Here is a 19753-nt window from a genome sequence, read left to right on the forward strand (position 1 = left end):
ATTGGTACAACAGCATGCACAGCTGTCCTTTACAGCACAGTGTAAACCATGCATTTAATGTAGATTTTGACAATGGGCATGAGAATCTGAGTGGGTATATTCAGATAAAATCTCAAAGCCACTCACCCACTGAAACTCAGCCTAGCAAAGACATTGAAATTACTGCTCCAATCAAGTAATAATCACCTCATATTTTCTGTAGCTGACATTAGAAAATTCTATTTAATTTTATTCTCCAAAAACAGTTTTCCAGACACATAGATGCCAAAAATACCACTTACACTGTTTGTCATTTTATTGCCTGGCCAGTCCGGAAGTTCAATCACTGTACCTTGCATTTAAAATTTATTGGCTAAAATAGATGGAGACTAGTGGATATGTTTCAGACTCATGTAGAGCAAGGGATTAGGGTAGAATCTTTTCCCTTTTCTGAGGGGCATCCATCGCACTGAGCCACAAAGCCTCTGGCTTGTTCTCTTCTTCCTGGCTCCCCATTAGGGGTGTGCAAAACAGGCCGTATTCGACTTGGATTCAGATTCGGCCTGAACTGGGGATAGCGATTCGATTTGTTGATTCGGATCACTGGCCCTGATTCGATTCGGCCAAATCCGAATCTGAAGATTTGATGCTGATTCGGAGAATAGCAATTCAGCCATAGACACAGCTTTAAATGTTTTTTCTACATACCTCAAGGTACCAGGTGCGGCTCATGAATGATGTGATGCTGGGATGGATGGAGCATCCCACAGGAGTGTGCCCCCCCACCCCCATACCCCACCGTGTGCTTGGCGGTGAACCTGGCAGTGGACTGGAAGTACTTCTGGTCCACTTCCAGGTCCACTGCCAAGCACGCTGGGGGCCCCCCTGCGCCTCCCTCCCTCCCTCCCAGGCTTGGCAATTGGCTGCAGAGGGAACGGAGGGAACCCAGGTTCCATCCCGGACCCAGGAGGCACCAGTCACCAAGCCGAGGAGGCACGGGGGACCTACCAGTGTGCTCCCCAGCAGACCCAGAAATGCTTCAGGTCAACTGTCAAGTGCACTGGGGAGCTCCCTGTGCTCCTGTGGGACGCTCCATCTGCACCACCATTGCAGCATTCACAAGCCGCCTGGTACCTTGAGGTATGAAGAAAAAACATTCAAAGCTGTGTCTATATCCAAATTGCCGAATCTCTCCAAATCAATTTGGAAGGTTCTGATTCGATTTGGAGAGATTAAAGGGTCTTCTGATTTGATTTGGAGATTTGGCCACTGAATGGGGCCAAATCTCTGCAGAATCAAATCTGGGATCAAAGCTTAGCACAGCCCTACTCCTCATATATTCCTCTCCCAGCTGAATCTAGCTTCAAAAGGAGGCCTAGACAATGTCTAGCCTGAAACTTGGTGGTTAAAGCAATACTGAGAAGTCATAGAGATGCAGATTCAAACCTGCTCTAAGCAAGGAGGAAGGGTATAATGAGCAGGATTTGCATCCTGGGCAAAAAGCATAAGTGCTCCATGAAGATGACCAGTGATAATTGCTCTTTGGTGATTATTGTGACAACTTCTTATTGTGATGTTACCTAGTGAACAAGTCAAAGCAAAGCTTCTTTTTTCTTTTAATTTAGGGTCTGTATCAACCCCTCCATAGCATGCTGGGCACAGTAGCATTATACCACTAAAATAAAATACATACGCTATTATGTAAAAATATTGACTCATTTTGAAGTTACGGATGGGAAACTTTCTTTCCTATTTAAACCAGTGCTTTCAAACAATAAAACTTTAATAGGACTCGACAGAAGGCAGGGTAGAAGAAGCACCTTATAGACAAACTGAATCTGAGATGCATTATCTTTCATGAGCAAAAGCTCACTTCATCAGATGCTGTGAAAAGGCATGCGGAGGGCAAGCTATCAGAGAGAAAGCGGACTATCTATTCTTTGAACTGTAAGAAACACTGTCACTGTTGTGGAAATTGGTGTTCCCTCTTTGCTGCCACTAGAGGGAGGTGTAATATCAAAAATATTTTAAAGGCAACATTAAAAGCCATGAGTAGTTCATTTCCATGAGAATCAGTTTAATAAGATTGAAAAGGAACTGAGACATGCTTATTTTATATAATTTCACTTAACTAATCTCAAAATTAGTAAGACATTTAATATATAATGGAAACATTTTATTGATGACCTAAATTGAGGTTTTTGATACACATTTTTTTTATACCAGAAATCATACTGTTCATTAAAGGTGCAGTCATAGTAAAATTGTTTGAGTATTTTGCATAAAATATTTTTTCATGGGAAAATGCTGTTCTATCAGAATTTTTTCTAAGAAAGTGTCAGTCTTGTAAAAAATTGTTAGACTTTTTTAAGTTTCCAAATTGTGGAAATATTTTTTTACACAGTCAAAACACAAAAATCCATTTTTCTTGCTCAAAATGGACTTCTGTTTCCAAAAATTTAAACAAAAAAAGGAAAATAGTTAAAAGGCCAAAATGAAAAATAAAATACTTTAAAAAACTGAAACAATAAGCTTTGAGTGACTCAAACTGTTTTATTATTTTCTCAGTACACAAAGATTTTTAATGTTATCTCATTCAGGAAATCAGACGCTTTTTTTCAGAGGGCAAAAAAAACATTTCTTACCTACCTCTACCTAGGTATGACCATTCACAAGAACCCCAGCCCCACAATATACAGGCTCTGTTCCTTATTATGCATATACTGATGAGCAATTGATCTACTAATCTAAGTTATTGTGGAGTCATTTCTGGCTAAATGTTTGTTCAGATGAAGCTTCTTTAGAGTATATGATACCCACCATTTTAATTTAGAGTTGCCATGGTTAGACACAAAGCCTACATGAGGGATTTCTGCTGGAAATAAAATACTCTGCTGGGTATAATTCTTAGAACTTATGTTTCCAGAGAGAATGCCCATAAATTAAACTTCCCCTTTCTAATTTTCCAATATTTCACTTAAATTGGCTGTTTTATGAAAACATCTTGAGCACAGAACTTGTTTGGTAGAGTTTTTGTTGTAAGGGAGGAGCAGGATCCCATACTATAGGGCACAAATAGAGTAAAACAGTTTAAAAATTAAAATTCATACTTGTAAAACTGTACTATTTGCCTGTGTCTATCATTCAACTTATTAAGGGTACTGTATCACTAAACATGTAGTTAAACTGCACTTTCCAATGTCACTGCAGAACTGATAAATTAATAAGGGTCTCAGACTGATCTACATAATTACCATACTTCTCATATACATTTCCTTACAAACCTGGGATGCAGCCTTCTCAAACCCATCAGGATTCAAGGATGGCATGATGTGGATCCGCGTACTGTGGATCAAGTTGATAATAGTCTCATTTCCTTTCTGGTATTCATTACACAGGTACTGAGCCAAGAAGATGAGCAGCTCCCTTCCAACAGCTTCATTCCCATGCATATTTCCAACATATTTAAATTCAGGCTCCCCTGCAACACAAAAAGGAACATCCCTTATACATGTGCATAGAATATTCTTCAAAGTCCATGGATGAACAAGGTGTGGGTCAGGTTAGGTAAGTGTTAACTACAAATATAACATGCTATTTTACTGTAGCTAGCCAAAGACCCCACATTTAATCCTGAAGTCCTAAATTGTAGATTTCTCTTAGAATAGTAGATTTAAATGATCAAAGGATGAAAACAAATTAAACAGAGATCTTTACTCAGTAATTGTTCTAAGCACTGAGAAAAGACACCAGATTTGAATGAAGTGTGTCAATGTAATACAGAATCTTAACATAAACATTATGTTACTCTTCATTTAAACTGGTAAAACAGAAATCTGAATATGCCCCATAGAGATCTTGCTTATGATGGTTTTAAAAGTGTGTCTAAAAAGCATTTAAATTCCTGAAATTCACTATATGCTAGGGATAGGCATACCCTATGGACAGTTATTTTAATTTTGCAATATTTTTTCAATACCGCTCTCAATAAATAGCTACTGCTCCTAGTGAGTTGTAATACTATGCAGTATTTGGTTCAGAGTTTAAAGAATGAGTGCATTATGACTGGTAAAATATGGGATAAATATTTCATTAAATACAAGAACAATAGTATTTCCTAATAGTGTTTGTTAGTCAATATCTCAGCATCTCTTGATACATAAGGAATATACAGGAGATGCCTTATAGCCCAAGACACATGAAGAATTTATATTCATTTATTATATTTTTTAAAAGGAGAATCTTGGATCCTACGCCTGCAAACAGTGGCGATGCGTAGGGGGTGCATGCGGATGCACGTGAACCCCCTGAGATCAGTCATGCATCCCCTGGAAGCACCAGCCGCAAAACTGGAAGCATACTTCCGGTTTTGCCGCTGACTTGGTGATCAGCCACTAGGGTACCCTCCTGGCCGGCAATCAGCCGCTGGGGGACACCCCCCTTCCCCATCAGTGATCTGGTGCCCCCCCAGACTTGGGAGACACCAGTTGCCCATGCCTGCAAACTTTTAGGCATATGTTTAAAAACTAACTAACCCCTCCCCAATTCCTATTAGTAAAATACATTTCTAAGTGTTTCAGGATAGGGGCATTTTCATCTTTATTCAGCTCAGTAATGGGGACTAATTTGTTATTCTGCTATAACTGTTCAAATTGATCAAAAGCTCACCTAATTATATGCTCTGAATACGTGATTTAGGGTCTGCTCATGGGACTAAATACTTGTCAAGAGAAATGGTTTCATAAGCAAGGCCTAGGAATTACTAAAAGAGAGCACAGTGGTGTCCTTTTATGACTCTGGCCTGTGCTTAATCTTAATCCATCAACAGCATGTTAGCAAGCATGGAGCTATTTATACCATGACCTCTTGCATACCAGATAAGACATTTCTGTATATACAAATTGTTCCTTGAGATTTCTTGTGTCACATGCTTAAATTTGAAGAAAAGTCTAAGGGGTTTTGCTTCTAAATGAAGATGCTTCATTTTATTCAAAATATCCAATGTGAATCCCTATCCCCCCTCCCCACACACACATTGACCCATTCCCCCAGTTAGCTGTTTTGCTTTATAACCTCTTCATAAGATCTTTTAGTCAATAATAAGGCTGGCAGTTTTACTCCAGCAAAACTACAGAAGTCATATTCTCATCTGGTGTAAATCATCTCAAACTGGGGGTAAAAGGCTAGGGACAGACATTCTAAAAGATTGAATTGATTCAATCTTTGCAGGTTAGTCTAACATGGATAGGCTGAATCACTTTGTAACCATACAGACATCCACTCTAGACTGAAAAAATGCTGGCACACGCCTGCAGTGGCTCAGGCTAGAAGCTGGGGGGTGCTAAAGTAGCCTTCCCTTCCTTTCCACAGGACTGATCTGAAGGGAGTGTGGCCAGGCACCAGCAGGGTGCTCTGATTAGGGAACCCTGCCCTTGATAACAGTGTATTTATTAGCTCTGTTATCAGCATTTAGCACACCATCAAAAAACAAAGCGTCGTTCATTAGTTCAAGCTCTTCTTAAACAGCTTTTTCCAAAGGAAGGAATGCAGGGACATTACCAGCTGAGCTGTTGATTACCTTCAAAAAGCCCTAAGTGGACACTGTTTTATCTGCCTTACACAGCATTAGCTAGCATACTACATGCTGGCTATGGTCCCTTCTGTGGGAGATGGGCAGAAGGGATCTCTGCTTAAGCAGCAAGTGGTGAGGGGGGAGAAGGTGGGCATGGGGAAGCCAGCAGACCCTGCTGTGCCTACGAGTTTCTGCCAGAGCTCCAGCCAGGGAGCAGAGGGGTGGGGCCAGCCTTGCTGTGGAGCAGAGCCCTGCCAAGCCCAGAGAGCATGATGGGATGCTGGGGGAGTCTGATTTAACTTAAATCAGCAAGCGCTTTGGGACACACATTGCATAAACTGGTTTGACCCAAGTCAGGTAAGTCTGATACTGCATTCAACCAGGTTTATCTCAAACAGGTTTCAGCCATTTTCAAACTGGTTTATATGCACTGAAAGTCTGTTCTGTTATAGTTTTAAACTAGTTTCTGATCACTTAAACCAGTTTATGTGTAATGTCTGTCCCTAGCCAAGGAGAACAGACTCATCGAATACAACTGCAGGTGACTTGCAAAGCCAGAAGTAGAAACCAACTGCTCCATTTCCTAGGTCTGTACTTTAAATACCAGCATGACTTCCTTCCACAGTTTATCACAGAATCATAGAAAGTTAGGGTTGCAAGGGACCTCAGGAGGTCATCTAGGAGGTCATCTCCCTGCTCAAAGCAGCACTATCCCCAACTATATCATAATAGCCAAGGCTTTGTCTAGCCAGGTATTAAAAACCTCCAAGGATGGAGAGTCCACAACTTCTCTGGGTAACCTGTTCCAGTGCTTTACCAAGTCATACAAGTCTTGTAAGTCATACAAGTCACACAAGTCTTGTTCACTCCAGGGTATGAGTATCCAGAGAAACAGAAAAAACAAAATGGCCACCAAGCACTCCTAACCACTTAAGCACCAAGAAGGCTGGCAGTGGCATCAAAGTAAACATGCACAGTAATTATGGTGAATAATGATTTACTAGAACACCATCTGCACTCATAATTGCTCCATTTCAAAAAGGAAACTACAATGGATTTCATGGAAATCTCTCATGGAACATCACACATAGGAGGAGAGATTGAAGAAATGAGGATTATTTACCTTAGAAAGCACCTTATACAGAAGACAGACTGGGAATAAATTTTCCCAAACCTTCATGAGAACAAGGGGACATTCACAGAGATATACTGAGATCAGTCAAAGAGACAATTTTTAATCTATCTAATTAATGCTCTATTAATTCCACATAATGCTAGCTTGTTTTTTAATTAAAGTGTTACGGGATACTAAGTCAAATATTTAGATAAATGCAAGGGTACCCTGTCACCACAATTGCCTTTATCAATAAGACTTCTCATACTATTAAACTAAGCTATTGTCCTTTTTATCTGGCAGGGAAGGGTAGGGAATAAGATCTAATTTCTATGAAACCGTACATCTGGTATCAATTACACATTTATTAGCAAAGAGTTAGAGGCTAAAGTTCAAAATTCACCATTCAGTTATTTTAGATTTGCATTAAGCTAGGTAGTCTGTATTGTTTTGGTTCCCCCTTCTGCTTTTTTTAACACTGGACTTCATTTGCAGCCTTCCAATCCATTAGAATTTTTGCATTTTTTTATATAAAGATTTGTTAAAATTCCCGTTAATTTTTCAGATAGATCCCTATCTAGTGCCATTAAGGCTTTTAGGTAGAAATTATTGGGGCCCATTGATTTGAAAAAAAGGTGCTTAATTTAAAAAGGTGCTGCTTCAAAGCCTCTCTTTATAAAAAAAATAGATCTTTAACTTCCTATTCCATCCAACACATCAGAACAGATGGATCCTCCTGCTTTGCTCATGAACTTTAATATCTGTTGACTATTTCTTCATCACAATTCAGTCTATTTAGACCTCAGTTACCCAAAGATGTTTTATTCTTAATATTTTTCAGAAGATGCCTTATTATTCTATTTACCCAATTGACCATTGAAATGCATTGATTTTGTTAGCTTCCCTGATAAACTGCCTACGATGGAGTTTTGTAGCACCTGTTCCTTGTCATTTAGTCCAATCTTTCTTCTCTTTTCTCCTCTTTTTCCAAGTTTTAATAGTGCTTTACCATCTTCTTCTACTTGGTCAGAGAAACTGTGAATCTTTGTAATTTCCTTGAATAATTTCCAGTATTCATTTTACACTTCCTACCGCTTCTAGTTGTCAGGTAGCCTGGGTGCTCTGAGAAACAGCCAAGCCTTTTGATATCTCAGATTAGACAACCACAAATAGGTGCTTTGCTGATTACCTGTGTCCTAAGATCCTTAAATGCATAGTTTTGTATGCAATACAAAAATCAGAAATTCTATATATATACATGGGTGTAGGTTGTAGCCGTGTTGGTCTAAGGACATAGGCAGACAAGGTTATTTGGGTGACTCTGATATCTTTTATTAAACCAACTTAAATAGTTGGAAAAAAAATATTTAAGCAAGCTTTCAGGTTTTCGGGTCTTCGTCAGGCTGAGGAAGTTTCTGCAGTTGGTGTGGGCTCTTCCTAGATGGAATGAAAATGTGCTTTTCATTCCATCCAGGAAGAGCCCACACCAACTGCAGAAACTTCCTCAGCCTGATGAAGGGTTCTAAACCCCAAAAGCTTGCTTAAATATTTTTTTTCTAATTATTTAAGTTGGTCTAATAAAAGATATCAGATTCACCCAAAGAACCTTGTCTGCCTATATATGTACATAGTTTATATATAATATACACACTTTTGTGTGTGTGTGTGTGTGTGTGTGTGTGTGTGTGTACACACATATGAACTATGTACATATCTTTCACAAAATAAATAATAAAGGGGAAAAGAAAAAAAAGAGGCAGGAAGAGGGGTTGAACAGAACAGAAGAAGGAAAGAGAAATATGTAAGGATTATTTTAAGTACCAAAAATATTCTAAAAATTCCTCCTCCCAAACTACAATAAACTTTTCAAAGCAGTTAAGTCTCATAAACATGGCTCTCTCCATAGATGCCATCTGTGCCATCTCTTTCTCTTGGGAGGCACGACCCCTCCAACTGAAACAGCTCTTAGAGAGCTTTGTATCAGTCCTGAACTGTATATCAGAACCTGATAACTGATTAAGGGAGATGTGTCTGAAAATGTTTTAGTTGGCAAAATGGTCAATGTTATCTGATGTTTACTTACTTGAACTACATCATCAGATATTTAGAGTAGGTTCAATGATGTCAGTAGATGATAGACTCAAGCTTTTTTCACATAGATAGGGCCATGCAAATACATGAATAAGGACACTTCAAACTATAACAAGTCATATGAAACCATTTCTAACTGTCTTGATTTAATGGAAGCCTTTGTTTAAATGGGAAAAATATAACCAAGAAATACAAAGTTCCAGTTTCCTAAAAATACAGAAGTGTGGTGATTATCATATTCAAACTACGTAATAAAATTTTGAGATAAGTGAGTAAAAAAATAATTCAACAAAATCTAAAAAAGTGATAAATAACCCAAGAAACTAGGTTAATATTTGCACAGTATTTTTTCATGTTTAAGTTCTTGCCTTAGTTATTTAGAAATTCCAAAAAATGTCTTGTCTTTTTGTAATACCTTTTATCCATTTTAGTTTGGAGTGGCATTAGAGTGGTGGTATTACTAGATCTTCAGGCAAAAAAGAGATTAGGGCTAGCTACAGACATTCAAAAAGCCCAAGAAAGAAGTGGTCTAAGTTCTACGCTTTACTCTAAAAGTCCCAGGTTCAGCTAGGAGCAAACAGAACATATTTTTGCTCTTGTGGGGAGAGAGGCATGCAGGCTACATGCACAGACCAAGGCCAGCAGGTTGGTGGTACTCACATGGCTCCCAGCAGCCAGGCCATCCCTGATTGGCCAGCACAGTCCCCCACCTCAGCCCCACACCCCTCTAGCAACTGGCTGGGGTCTCTGCCAGCACCTCCCCCCCCCACTGCCCAGCCGCCCTGCTTCCTGCCTCACCATGCCATGCCCCTGGTCAGGGCCAGGCTGGACACACACACACACACACACACATCCTGCCTAGGAACATTGTATAAAGATAGGAAAATACAGAGCTACAGATGCTCCCTCCCCAGCCCACCCCTCCCTGCCCCCGCCCTGCTCCCTGCCTGCATGTGGCTGACAGCTCAGAGTAGCTGAATATGCGAGAGGTGGGAAAGGGAGAGCAGAGGGCTGCAAAGGCACCTGGGATGTCAGCAGACTGTAACCTTCTTGAGTCAGGAGGGGATCGGGTGCAGAAGTTTGACAGACCAAACCAGCCCACCATCATCTCTCATCGAGAAATAGCTTTTTATCCTCTACCATACCATTCACCTCATCACCAGAATTAGCCAGAACTATCCTCTGGCAAAAAGAATGGGAGAAACTAGGTTACAAAGCTGTTGAATGGAGCCAGAGAGCAATTACCCAAAGTGAGGAGTTAGCATCTGACTCCAATTATAAATGGCATACATGGTAGAGCCTGAACAGATTGAGAGTGGGTCTCAGCAAATACAACTTTCTCATGAAATCATGGGACCTCTAAACAACCGGCCAGTGTGTTTGTCAGGAGAAGCAAACCATGACTCATCTCCTGAGATGCCCTGTAGCATCACAATGCTGCCCACAAAATTTGGCAACACCAACACCAGAAGTAGTGTCCTGTGCAGAATATTGGGAGCAGACCATATAGAAAGGGTGGACTGGACACATGACGATGACAACTGACCGACTGAACAAATATCTTTGCTTGGTGTGCAGCTATTTCTCAATGAGAGATGACTGTGCGCTGGTTGATGTCCATCTCACTCTTGTACCTAGCAGTCAATGTTACCTGCTACTTTCCTTCTGCATGGGGGTGCTTCCCCAGGCAGGGAAGAGGGGAGGGTTTTAGGCAGCCTGCTTTAAGTCTGCATGTATCATTTAGGGTAGTGTCAATATGTAACTGTGACTTGAGTGTCCTCAGGTGGTACAGGTATATTCAGCCCCAGAAAAACAAAGTGCTAAGGGAGTAATGTGTAGGCTGGATGTGCTCCCCACTTGGAATTTGTGAGCTTATGCAGAATGTTGTTTCATGTGTTGGCCTTGGCTTTGGTATTTAATATGTGCTCTTTGTATCTAAGTGTACAATCCAGTGTTACCCTTAAGTAAGCCAAGTATTTCTGATGTTCGAACCTCTGGTCACCCCAAGTGACATTTATGTGTCGTTTCATATCACGGTTTCTCAGATGAAAAGCACAGATTTGAGTTTTGCTAGGGCTGGGTTTGAGATAATTGTTGAGGCAGTAATCTGGCTTCTCATTCAGTGCCCTCTCCAGGATCTTCTCTGTGTCCCCAAAATTTTTCTGCTGTGCGATAATGCAGAGATCATCAACATAGATGAAACACTGATATTCAGTAGGAAGTCCCTGATCATTAATGTAGGTGTTGAATAAAAGTGGGTTGAGCACACTGTCTTGTGGTAAGCCGTTCTTTTGGTAGCACCATCTACTTTGTGGCCATTTAGTTCTACATAGACATTCCAAACACCAATCAGTCAGTTTATCATTATCAAAAAAAGTTTTGATGAAGAGGAAATTCATACATATGCCAAGTCTAGACGTGTATTTAAGATAATTCATTTTCAAGTTCTCTTGACAAGCTTTATTCTTCAGCAGACGAAGGAATTTGTGATTTCACTTGAACTACAAAAATATCTGACAGCCAAAGTACTTCAAAGGTATTGGGACTAACATGTCGTTCCTTATGCAGGGAATAAATGCATAGGAAAAACAAGAAAAAATTGTAAGCTAAATTGAAGTTTAAATCCTATATCAGAGGTAAACAATTATTTTTGGGAATACAACATGCACTGCCCCAGGCTCAGGACTTGATCCCACATGGAGTAGTTGCTGCCCGGGCTGGATCCAATTAATTGGTGGGTGCCTGTCTGCAGAGTGGATCTAATCAGCTGGTGGGCCAGATCTGGCCCGCAGGCCAAACTTTGCCTACTTCTGTCCTATATTATAGCAGCAGGAGATACATTCAAAACTATTCTTCTATCACTTTGCATTGATCAGAGTTGGGAGAATAAATCACCATTGTAGATTTCATGGAGAAAAAAAGAGGCTGTTTCCAACCGCAGATATCCTAGTTTCCGGTATGATGAAAAGCCAGGCCAAGCAGCCCCATGCTGCAGTTTCTGGCTGCCATTGTCAAAAGGTTCGGGTGGGGGATGGGTGGAGAAAAGGACCCCTCCCACCATGAGCCCTGCCCGCCCCCCCCCAACAGCTTGCTGGCTAGGATCTGGGGGGGAGCCACGCCAGGTCTGTGTGGCAAGGGGGCTCCCTCTGCCTCAAGCCCCAGTTCCTAGCACAATGAAAAGCCAGGCCAGGCAGCCCTGTGCTGCAGCTCCTAGGTGCAGCTGTCAAGGCTGGGGGAAAGGATTCCCATGCCCAGTCCCTCTGAGACCCCAACCAGCAAGCTGTGGGGGAGTCTCATGGCAGGGGGGGTCCCTTCCCCTCCATCTCCCCACCAGCCACTGCTGATAGTTGCCAGCTGGCAGAGAGGTGGGGCTGGGCAGAGGAGCTGCTCCAGCAGCCTCCTGGGAGGTATGTGGGAGTGCCCCCCACCTGCTGATCTTGGCCAGTGTAGGCAGGCACTGAGCCCCCTCCACCAACTGGCAAATGTCTGTTTGGTTAATTCCCCCTGTAACTTATAGCACTTTAAGTAAAGTACAATAATTAGAGCACGTCCACCAGGGGCTTTTTGAATGTCTGTACTTAGCCTCAGTAACTAATGGCTTGTCTATACGAATATAAATACATGTAATCTTTGGAGCAGAATCAGTTGCCCCTGGATGAATCCTGACACAGTTGCTTCATTTCAGTGCCGTCTAAAAATGTTGCTGGGACCTCTGCCCTCCTGGGGCTTTGGGAGCCCTGTTCTGTAGGACAACAGCCTTGGGTGTTACACCCCAACTAGGGGCACACCTCTGCAACCAGAAAAAACAAAGCATGTGTATCATGCTATAACTCCCAAGTCAAGGTACGTGTTGGGGAGTGGCAGCATAATACATGTGCCTAGGGAATCCCTTGCAGAGGGACTGAAAGGGCATACAGGATTGGGCCCCTGAAGCCCTGACAGCACTTGCTCAGGGCTGACTGCTCTCTCACCATAGGAAACAGACATCAGCCACAAAATGGCAGCACAAACTATTCTTAGATATGATCACAAATTTGGGTGCTTGTGGCATGCCAAAGGGCCATAACATCTATTCTCTTGGCTTTTTTGGCACCATAAAACTCTTTACGGTGCCACAAAAGCACATCTGTTTTCAGGCACATGTGTAAAATGCCTGGCCTAGCTACAGTGGAATTGATTGTTCCACTGCAGCTATGCTGCTCTAAGCCTCCCATGTGGACACTCTTGTATTATGGCTTTTACTCTTAGCCAATTTAGTACTCTTTGGAACACTTAGCCAATTTTTCCTGCATAAACACACGTAAGTACTCACTATTGTTTCTAGTGAATGTTATTCATCAGAAAGTCTACAGAAGGGTTTTTTAAAGTGAAAAGTAGCCTTTCTGATCAATTACAGCAAGACAAAGTTACCCTATTTTAAAAAGAACGACTTTAAACAATCATCAACCTGTAAAGACCAATTAAGGAAACAAACTGAATCAGAACATTAGCTTTCAGTTTTTCACCTTTGTTAGTACACAGTACTAGTACTAGTATACAGTGCCTAGAAAAGACTGAGAAATAAATTGTCATCTTCTTGAAACATCCAATATTGTTAGGGGTTCTTTTGTCTATGATTAGTCACTCAAGATAGGAGATGACCTAGTAAGAAAGCTCTCTTTCATTCTTTCCCAAGTGCTATACAATGTCATATACCAATCAGAAAAGAAGTTTGTTCTTCCTAGCTTCCCTATTAATATGTATTGCCACATTACAGTGTCAGGATTTTATTATTTTTTTTAAGAGAAGAAGGAAAAAAATCACTAGCAATTGCTGTTGTACAATTTTTTGGTTCAAGTAAAGAGTCTTCCAAATCAGAACTCCCTACCTTTAAAAGTGGGCTGATGATGAATCGAGAGAAAAAACATATACAGTAACAAAGGACTCTGATAAATTAGGTGATATCCCTGCTTTTCAACTGGTCTTTTGTGATAACCCTTGCCATTATGCACTGTTTCAACTCTTGCATGATTTTATCTGCCAATCTCTTCTCAAGCTTCAGGAGTTAAAAGACCAATGCTTTAAGCTGCCTAAAAAATAGCATAAGATACAGTTTTGATATTTGCTTCAAATATTTTTGAGATGGGAACCATTAGGTGAAGTCAGACCTGAAGTGAAGGAGAGAAAACGCAAGCTGGTATTAAGAATGATGTAATTTTAAGGTACTGCTAAGCAACCTCTACTGAAGATCACTTCACTCTAGATTTCCAAGCCTTCCTACGATATATAATATTCATTTTTAACCTGTTCTTTAATTTGATAGCCTGCATTTTAAGTTATTCATCCATCAAACCAAAACTGCCTGGGCCTGGATGTTTTCAGCATACTAAGGTTCCTGAGCCAATCTGTCTCCTCTTTCATATCAGCTCCAGCATAGAAACCATTTATTAAATGGTCTCCAGCATCCTGTTAAACACTGAAACAGGAAAAGAGATGATAATTTAGAGTAAGCCAAGGAGAGGAAGCCAGTTTGATGTAAAAGCTAAGCAAATCAAGTCTGGTGTGCAAGAGGAAAAGATTAATAATATTACAGTTTGTTGACTCAAGAATAATGATATCAGGTCACCAAGCTGGGTAAATCCTTTGTCCTAATAGCAGAGGGGAAAAAGTTTGTTTCTTGGGTTTGTATCTGCATTTGGGACTGTTAGATAGAGAATACCAAATGGACCTTGACGTTGATATTGGAAGCTGCAAACAACAATGCAGCTGTAAGCCACAAAACAGACTTTTAAAGGCAGATGAATTCCATTTTATTTAGCCTATATTCTGTAATAGCTTCAGGGGCTGCTTTGGGCCACATATCAAATGCTAACAGCCTGTTTGTTCCTTATATGGGCCAAACCATAAAGAAATGGTAACAGCCTCAGAGTTCCCTCTCAGAATTGCCAGTAGGGTTCATCCTGTGAGGAGCACTCAGGTTCTGAACTCAGAGAAGGAAGTAAGGCAGGGGAGATACCATGATGATGGTTTCTGCTCAGGTGGTTTTATCGACCTGGCAGGGGAGATTCTCTTCTTCTCAGCCTTGAATGACCCAGTGTAATTGAGGGTGAAGGTAGGTCTATTCGGTGCGAGCAGGTTGACCCCTGCGAGATTCTCTAATGCCTCCAAAGTCAGGAATTTGGCTATACAATGTACGGTGATGGGGGATTGCTCTTGGGCTTTCCCTCTGGCTTGCTCCTTCCGCCTTTCGGCTACGGGTAAGCAAAACTAGGGGACATCTGAACTCCAAGGCATCCAGGCTTGGGGCTTGCACATAGGATGTCTACCATGGATTTGGGAGTATCTGAAACCCCAGGTTAAAGAGTCTGGGAGATAGGATACTTGCCAGTGGTAGTGACACACAGACTTGAATGATTGAGGTCTGCTCTGTCTATAGAATTCAGAACTGATCTGGCTGATTTGGTCAAAGACGTTTAAAAAAAAATAAAGAAGTCAGACGTGGGGTAATGGTTGAAGTACCCAGAAAAGCACAACAGAAGGTTCAGCTTCTGCCACTGAACAGGGCCTAAAGGGTAGGAAGTAACTTCAGTATGAACAACCTGAAGTTTTTTAACTAGGCAGCTGCATAATTAACTCACCATATGCCAATCCTGTTTTGTGCAACTTGATATAATATAATGCTCCCTGATTTTTACCCCCTAGATGCAGACAGGCAGAAAGGTTAGTTAAAAATAACAAGGCATATTCTTTACAAAAGGATGAATAATAGCTATTTCCTACAATTATACCCAGTCTGCCACCATTAAATCAAGCACATCAAAGTACAAGCAACAGTGGGATCAGAAACCAAACAGCTATGCTCAGTGCAGTCGGATTATTTTTCTTCCTTTGAGCAACATTAAAAGCTCAGCAAATCCATCTTTATTTTGTGGTCTTTTCATCCCATTAAAATGTTGCCATCCATTTTATGGTATTGGCAGTGAATCACAGAGGTTCCTTCCTGCTAATGCATAAAGAAACAAGGTATATTGATGAAAATGAACATTTTCTTTTCTATTATCTAGAGGCACATTATTGAACCAATTAAATGTTACCATTGACTTCACTGGCAACAGGATAAGAGATTTGGGTTTGACTGACTACTGCCTTGCATCTGATATGGTCCTGTACAGAAGCATAACAGGCAGCTTTGCGTCGGTCTTTCATCAGCCCCATGGGACGCCCGTGCCCGCTACAGGGCCGGGAAGTCCAGGTGAGGGTGATCCCCTGCCCTCCATTAATGCTGACTTTGTGAAGGAACATCTTGAGAAGCTGGATACCTTCAAGTCAGCCGGCCCTGACAATCTTCACCCCAGGGTACTCAAGGAGCTGGCGAGCATCATAGTCCAGCCTCTAGCGTGGATCTTTGAAAACTCTTGGCGCTCTGGTGTAGTGCCCGAAGACTGGAAGAAGGCCAACGTGGTGCCTATCTTCAAGAAAGGGAGGAAAGTGGATCCGGCTAACTATAGGCCCATCAGCCTGACTTCTATCCCGGGGAAGATCTTAGAAAAGTTTATTAAGGAGGCCATCCTTAATGGACTGGCCAACGCCAACATCTTAAGGGATAGCCAGCACAGGTTTGTTGCGGGTAGGTCTTGCTTGACCAATCTCATTTCCTTCTACGACCAGGTGACCTATCACCTGGACAAGGGAGATGAGATTGATGTCATATATCTTGACTTCAAAAAAGCCTTCGATCTGGTGTCCCATGATCGTCTCTTGGAGAAACTGGCCAATTGTCGCCTTGGGTCCCCCACGATCCACTGGCTGGAAAATTGGCTCCGGGGTCGGACCCAGAGGGTAGTAATTGATGGAAGTCATACTGTTCAACATCTTCATTAATGATGTGGACACTGGAGTCAGAAGCGGACTGGCCAAGTTCGCTGATGACACCAAACTTTGGGGCAAAGCATCCACACCAGAAGACAGGCAGATGATCCAGGCTGACCTGGACAGGCTCAGCAAGTGGGCGGATGAGAATCTGATGGTGTTCAACGCCGATAAATGCAAGGTTCTCCACCTTGGGAAAAAAAACCCGCAGCATTCTTATAGGCTCGGCAGTGCTATGTTGGCTAGCACTATGGAAGAAAGAGACTTGGGGGTCATCATTGACCACAAGATGAACATGAGCCTGCAATGCGATGCTGCGGCTAGTATAGCGACCAAAACACTGGCTTGCATCCATAGATGCTTCTGAAGCAAATCCCGGGACGTCATTCTCCCCCTGTACTCGGCCTTAGTGAGGCCACAGCTGGAGTACTGCGTCCAGTTTTGGGCTCCACAATTCAAAAAGGATGTGGAGAAGCTTGAGAGAGTCCAGAGAAGAGCCATGCGCATGATCAGAGGTCAGGGAAGCAGACCCTACGATGACAGGCTGAGAGCCCTGGGGCTCTTTAGCCTGGAAAAGTGCAGGCTCAGGGGTGATCTGATGGCCATCTACAAGTTTATCAGGGGTGACCACCAGTATCTGGGGGAACGTTTGTTCACCAGAGCGCCCCAAGGGATGACGAGGACGAATGGTCACAAACTACTACAAGATCGTTTCAGGCTGGACATAAGGAAGAATTTCTTTACTGTCCGAGCCCCCAAGGTCTGGAACAGCCTGCCACCGGAGGTTGTTCAAGCGCCTTCATTGAACACCTTCAAGATGAAACTGGATGCTTATCTTGCTGGGATCCTATGACCCCAGCTGACGTCCTGCCTTTTGGGCGGGGGGCTGGACTCGATGATCTTCCGAGGTCCCTTCCAGCCCTAATGTCTATGAAATCTATGAAACTTGGTTTCCTGGGCCTCAGCAGTGCATGGGGCAGCAATAGCCAAAAACTGTTATTTTTACATGCCCCTTTCCTTCCCTACTCCCAGTTTGCCCTGGGGGCTGCTGCCCTGGTCACCCTGCCCCAGTTACAGTACAGGTCCTTTACACCTGTGTGTGACAAAGGAGCCTACCTGTGGCCAGTCACTGTACCAGCTGCCCCTCTGTCTCAGGCAGTCTACCCTGTATTTCCTGCCATGACTTGTTGGGATATACAAGATGTAATAAGTGGGAGGGTGCCTATTTAATGCGCCAATGCCATGGGGTATACACATGGCTCCGACCTTCCCTTGCCACGTCCTATGCCTCACAGATGGCATCAAAAATTGTAGTAGCTCCAGCCACAGGCTGAGCCAAACTCTGCCCCTTGCTGGGTCTCTTGTAGTCAACTCATTCACTCCACCCACTCTCACAGGGCCTCATTCACTCTGCCCCCATTCAGAGGACCTCATTCAACCCACCCTGCTCCATGAGCAGCCTTTTTTGGGCCATCAGGCTTGCCTACTTACATTCTGGGTGATCCCATGTAGCCCTTCAGGTGCCACCATGCACCCTACTCTACATGGCAACGGCCCTTCTGCCTAACACTAGGCTGACTTTAGCTACTAGCTCGTCTCTGAGCAATTGGCTCTTACTAACACTCTTTTGGGGCTGGTCCATGTGCAACCCTTCAGGTCTGCCTCAGCTGACCCTACTCTGCACGCCTTGGAGCAGTTCTTCAAGCTTGCCTCAGCAAGCCCTGTCCTACACCCATTACACACAATCCTTCAGGCCCACCTCAACAAACCCTATTTTGTGTGGGACTCTACTTATTCCTGCCCCTCTACCTGTGGGGATTCTCTACCCCCTCTCTGGGGCCAATACTATGCCACCTTCCTGGGGCTTGGGGTCTTACACCCCCCAGAGGCTCAGGTGCTTCTCCTTAGGTGTGCCTGGCCCCACTGTCTGTTCATAACCACCAGGTAGTGGGGCTGGAGTTATAAGGTGCCCCTACTCACCTTTCACTGGGGAGGCAACTGGCCTGGCATTTCTGAGGAGCTACCCTACCACAGGCAGCCCCACCAGGCCATCCTTCCCTAGCAGGGTGCAGTTTCAAGTCATACCCAGGACCGAGGACCAGGAGCCTCCTACCATCCTCATAGCTCCTGCCCTTGCCTTCAAGACGTTCCTGAGGACCCACTCAGCTGGGTGGTGCCTTTCCAGCTGCCAGGAGCAGATGGCTGGATCAGCCCTGAGGGCCTTAGCTAAGATGGAGTCCACTCAGCCCTCTTCTCCAATCACCTGGCACTCCTATGGTCATGTAACCCCCTCATCAGGACTGGCCTACACCTGCTGGATGTCCTGCTGCCTTCTTTGGCCTTTAAAGTGACAGGCAGCAAGGTGCTCTGTCACACTGTGAAAACAGTTTCTGTCTTAAAAGTAGTTGTACAACACTATGGGCATGTCTGAACCCTTTCATGCCACATGGAGGGGAGCCACCATAAGCATAGCCCACTCCTGGCTGCAAATCCAGGAAATGGGTCATGGAGCCATCTTAAAGCAGCACTGAGTATGCATCCCCTCACTACTCTTAGGCCATCTGCCTTAAGTGTGCTTATTGGTATGTCTTCAGCTCCGTCCTAAGGCAGCCACATCACCTTATTTCCAATATTTGGCGTGTGCAGAACACCATTGAATGGCTGGGGTGTCTTTTCAGGTACAAGATGGTGGCAGTTTACTTGAGCCTTAGAAACCTGCTTCTCCTGTCCCACTGGTGACAATGAGGTGTTAGGAAGCCACAAAGGCTGCGCCCCTAAAAAAATCAGTGGAACCAAGAAGCCATAGTACACTTGCTTTCCGATTTGTAAACAATATTTTACACAGGTGCAAATGAGAGTATGTGGTGTAAAGCAGTGGAAAATTAAGTCCAAAGTCTTTTTATGAGTCTGTAATGGGTAATGCATGACTGCATAAATGAATATTATTCAGTAGAAGAGCTGAGGATTTTTTTTCCATTGATAATGTCAGTTTGTTGCCTAAAGAGCAATAATAACTGGGGCCAGAGAGGAGACTAGGGCATTAGGTAGTCAAACAACAAGTTGGACTATTTCATGCGCAAGCGGAGGGCAACAAAAATGGTTAGGAAGCTATGGCATTTGACTAATGAGAGAACTGGGCTTATTTAGTC

The 19753-nt window shown here is 43.0% G+C and overlaps 1 protein-coding gene across 1 annotated transcript in view; it reads right to left on the minus strand.

Moving 5' to 3' along the window:
- CPE (carboxypeptidase E) overlaps window positions 1-19753 on the minus strand; it is a 105322-nt gene that overhangs the window by 30546 nt on the left and 55023 nt on the right. The window contains exon 2 of the mRNA XM_059721903.1: window positions 3264-3460. Within this exon, the coding sequence (XP_059577886.1) occupies window positions 3264-3460 (197 nt within the window). The remainder of the gene's footprint in view (window positions 1-3263; window positions 3461-19753) is intronic.

This window comes from Alligator mississippiensis, chromosome 2, assembly GCF_030867095.1.
Source record: "Alligator mississippiensis isolate rAllMis1 chromosome 2, rAllMis1, whole genome shotgun sequence".
Classification (NCBI taxonomy): Eukaryota; Metazoa; Chordata; order Crocodylia; family Alligatoridae; genus Alligator; species Alligator mississippiensis.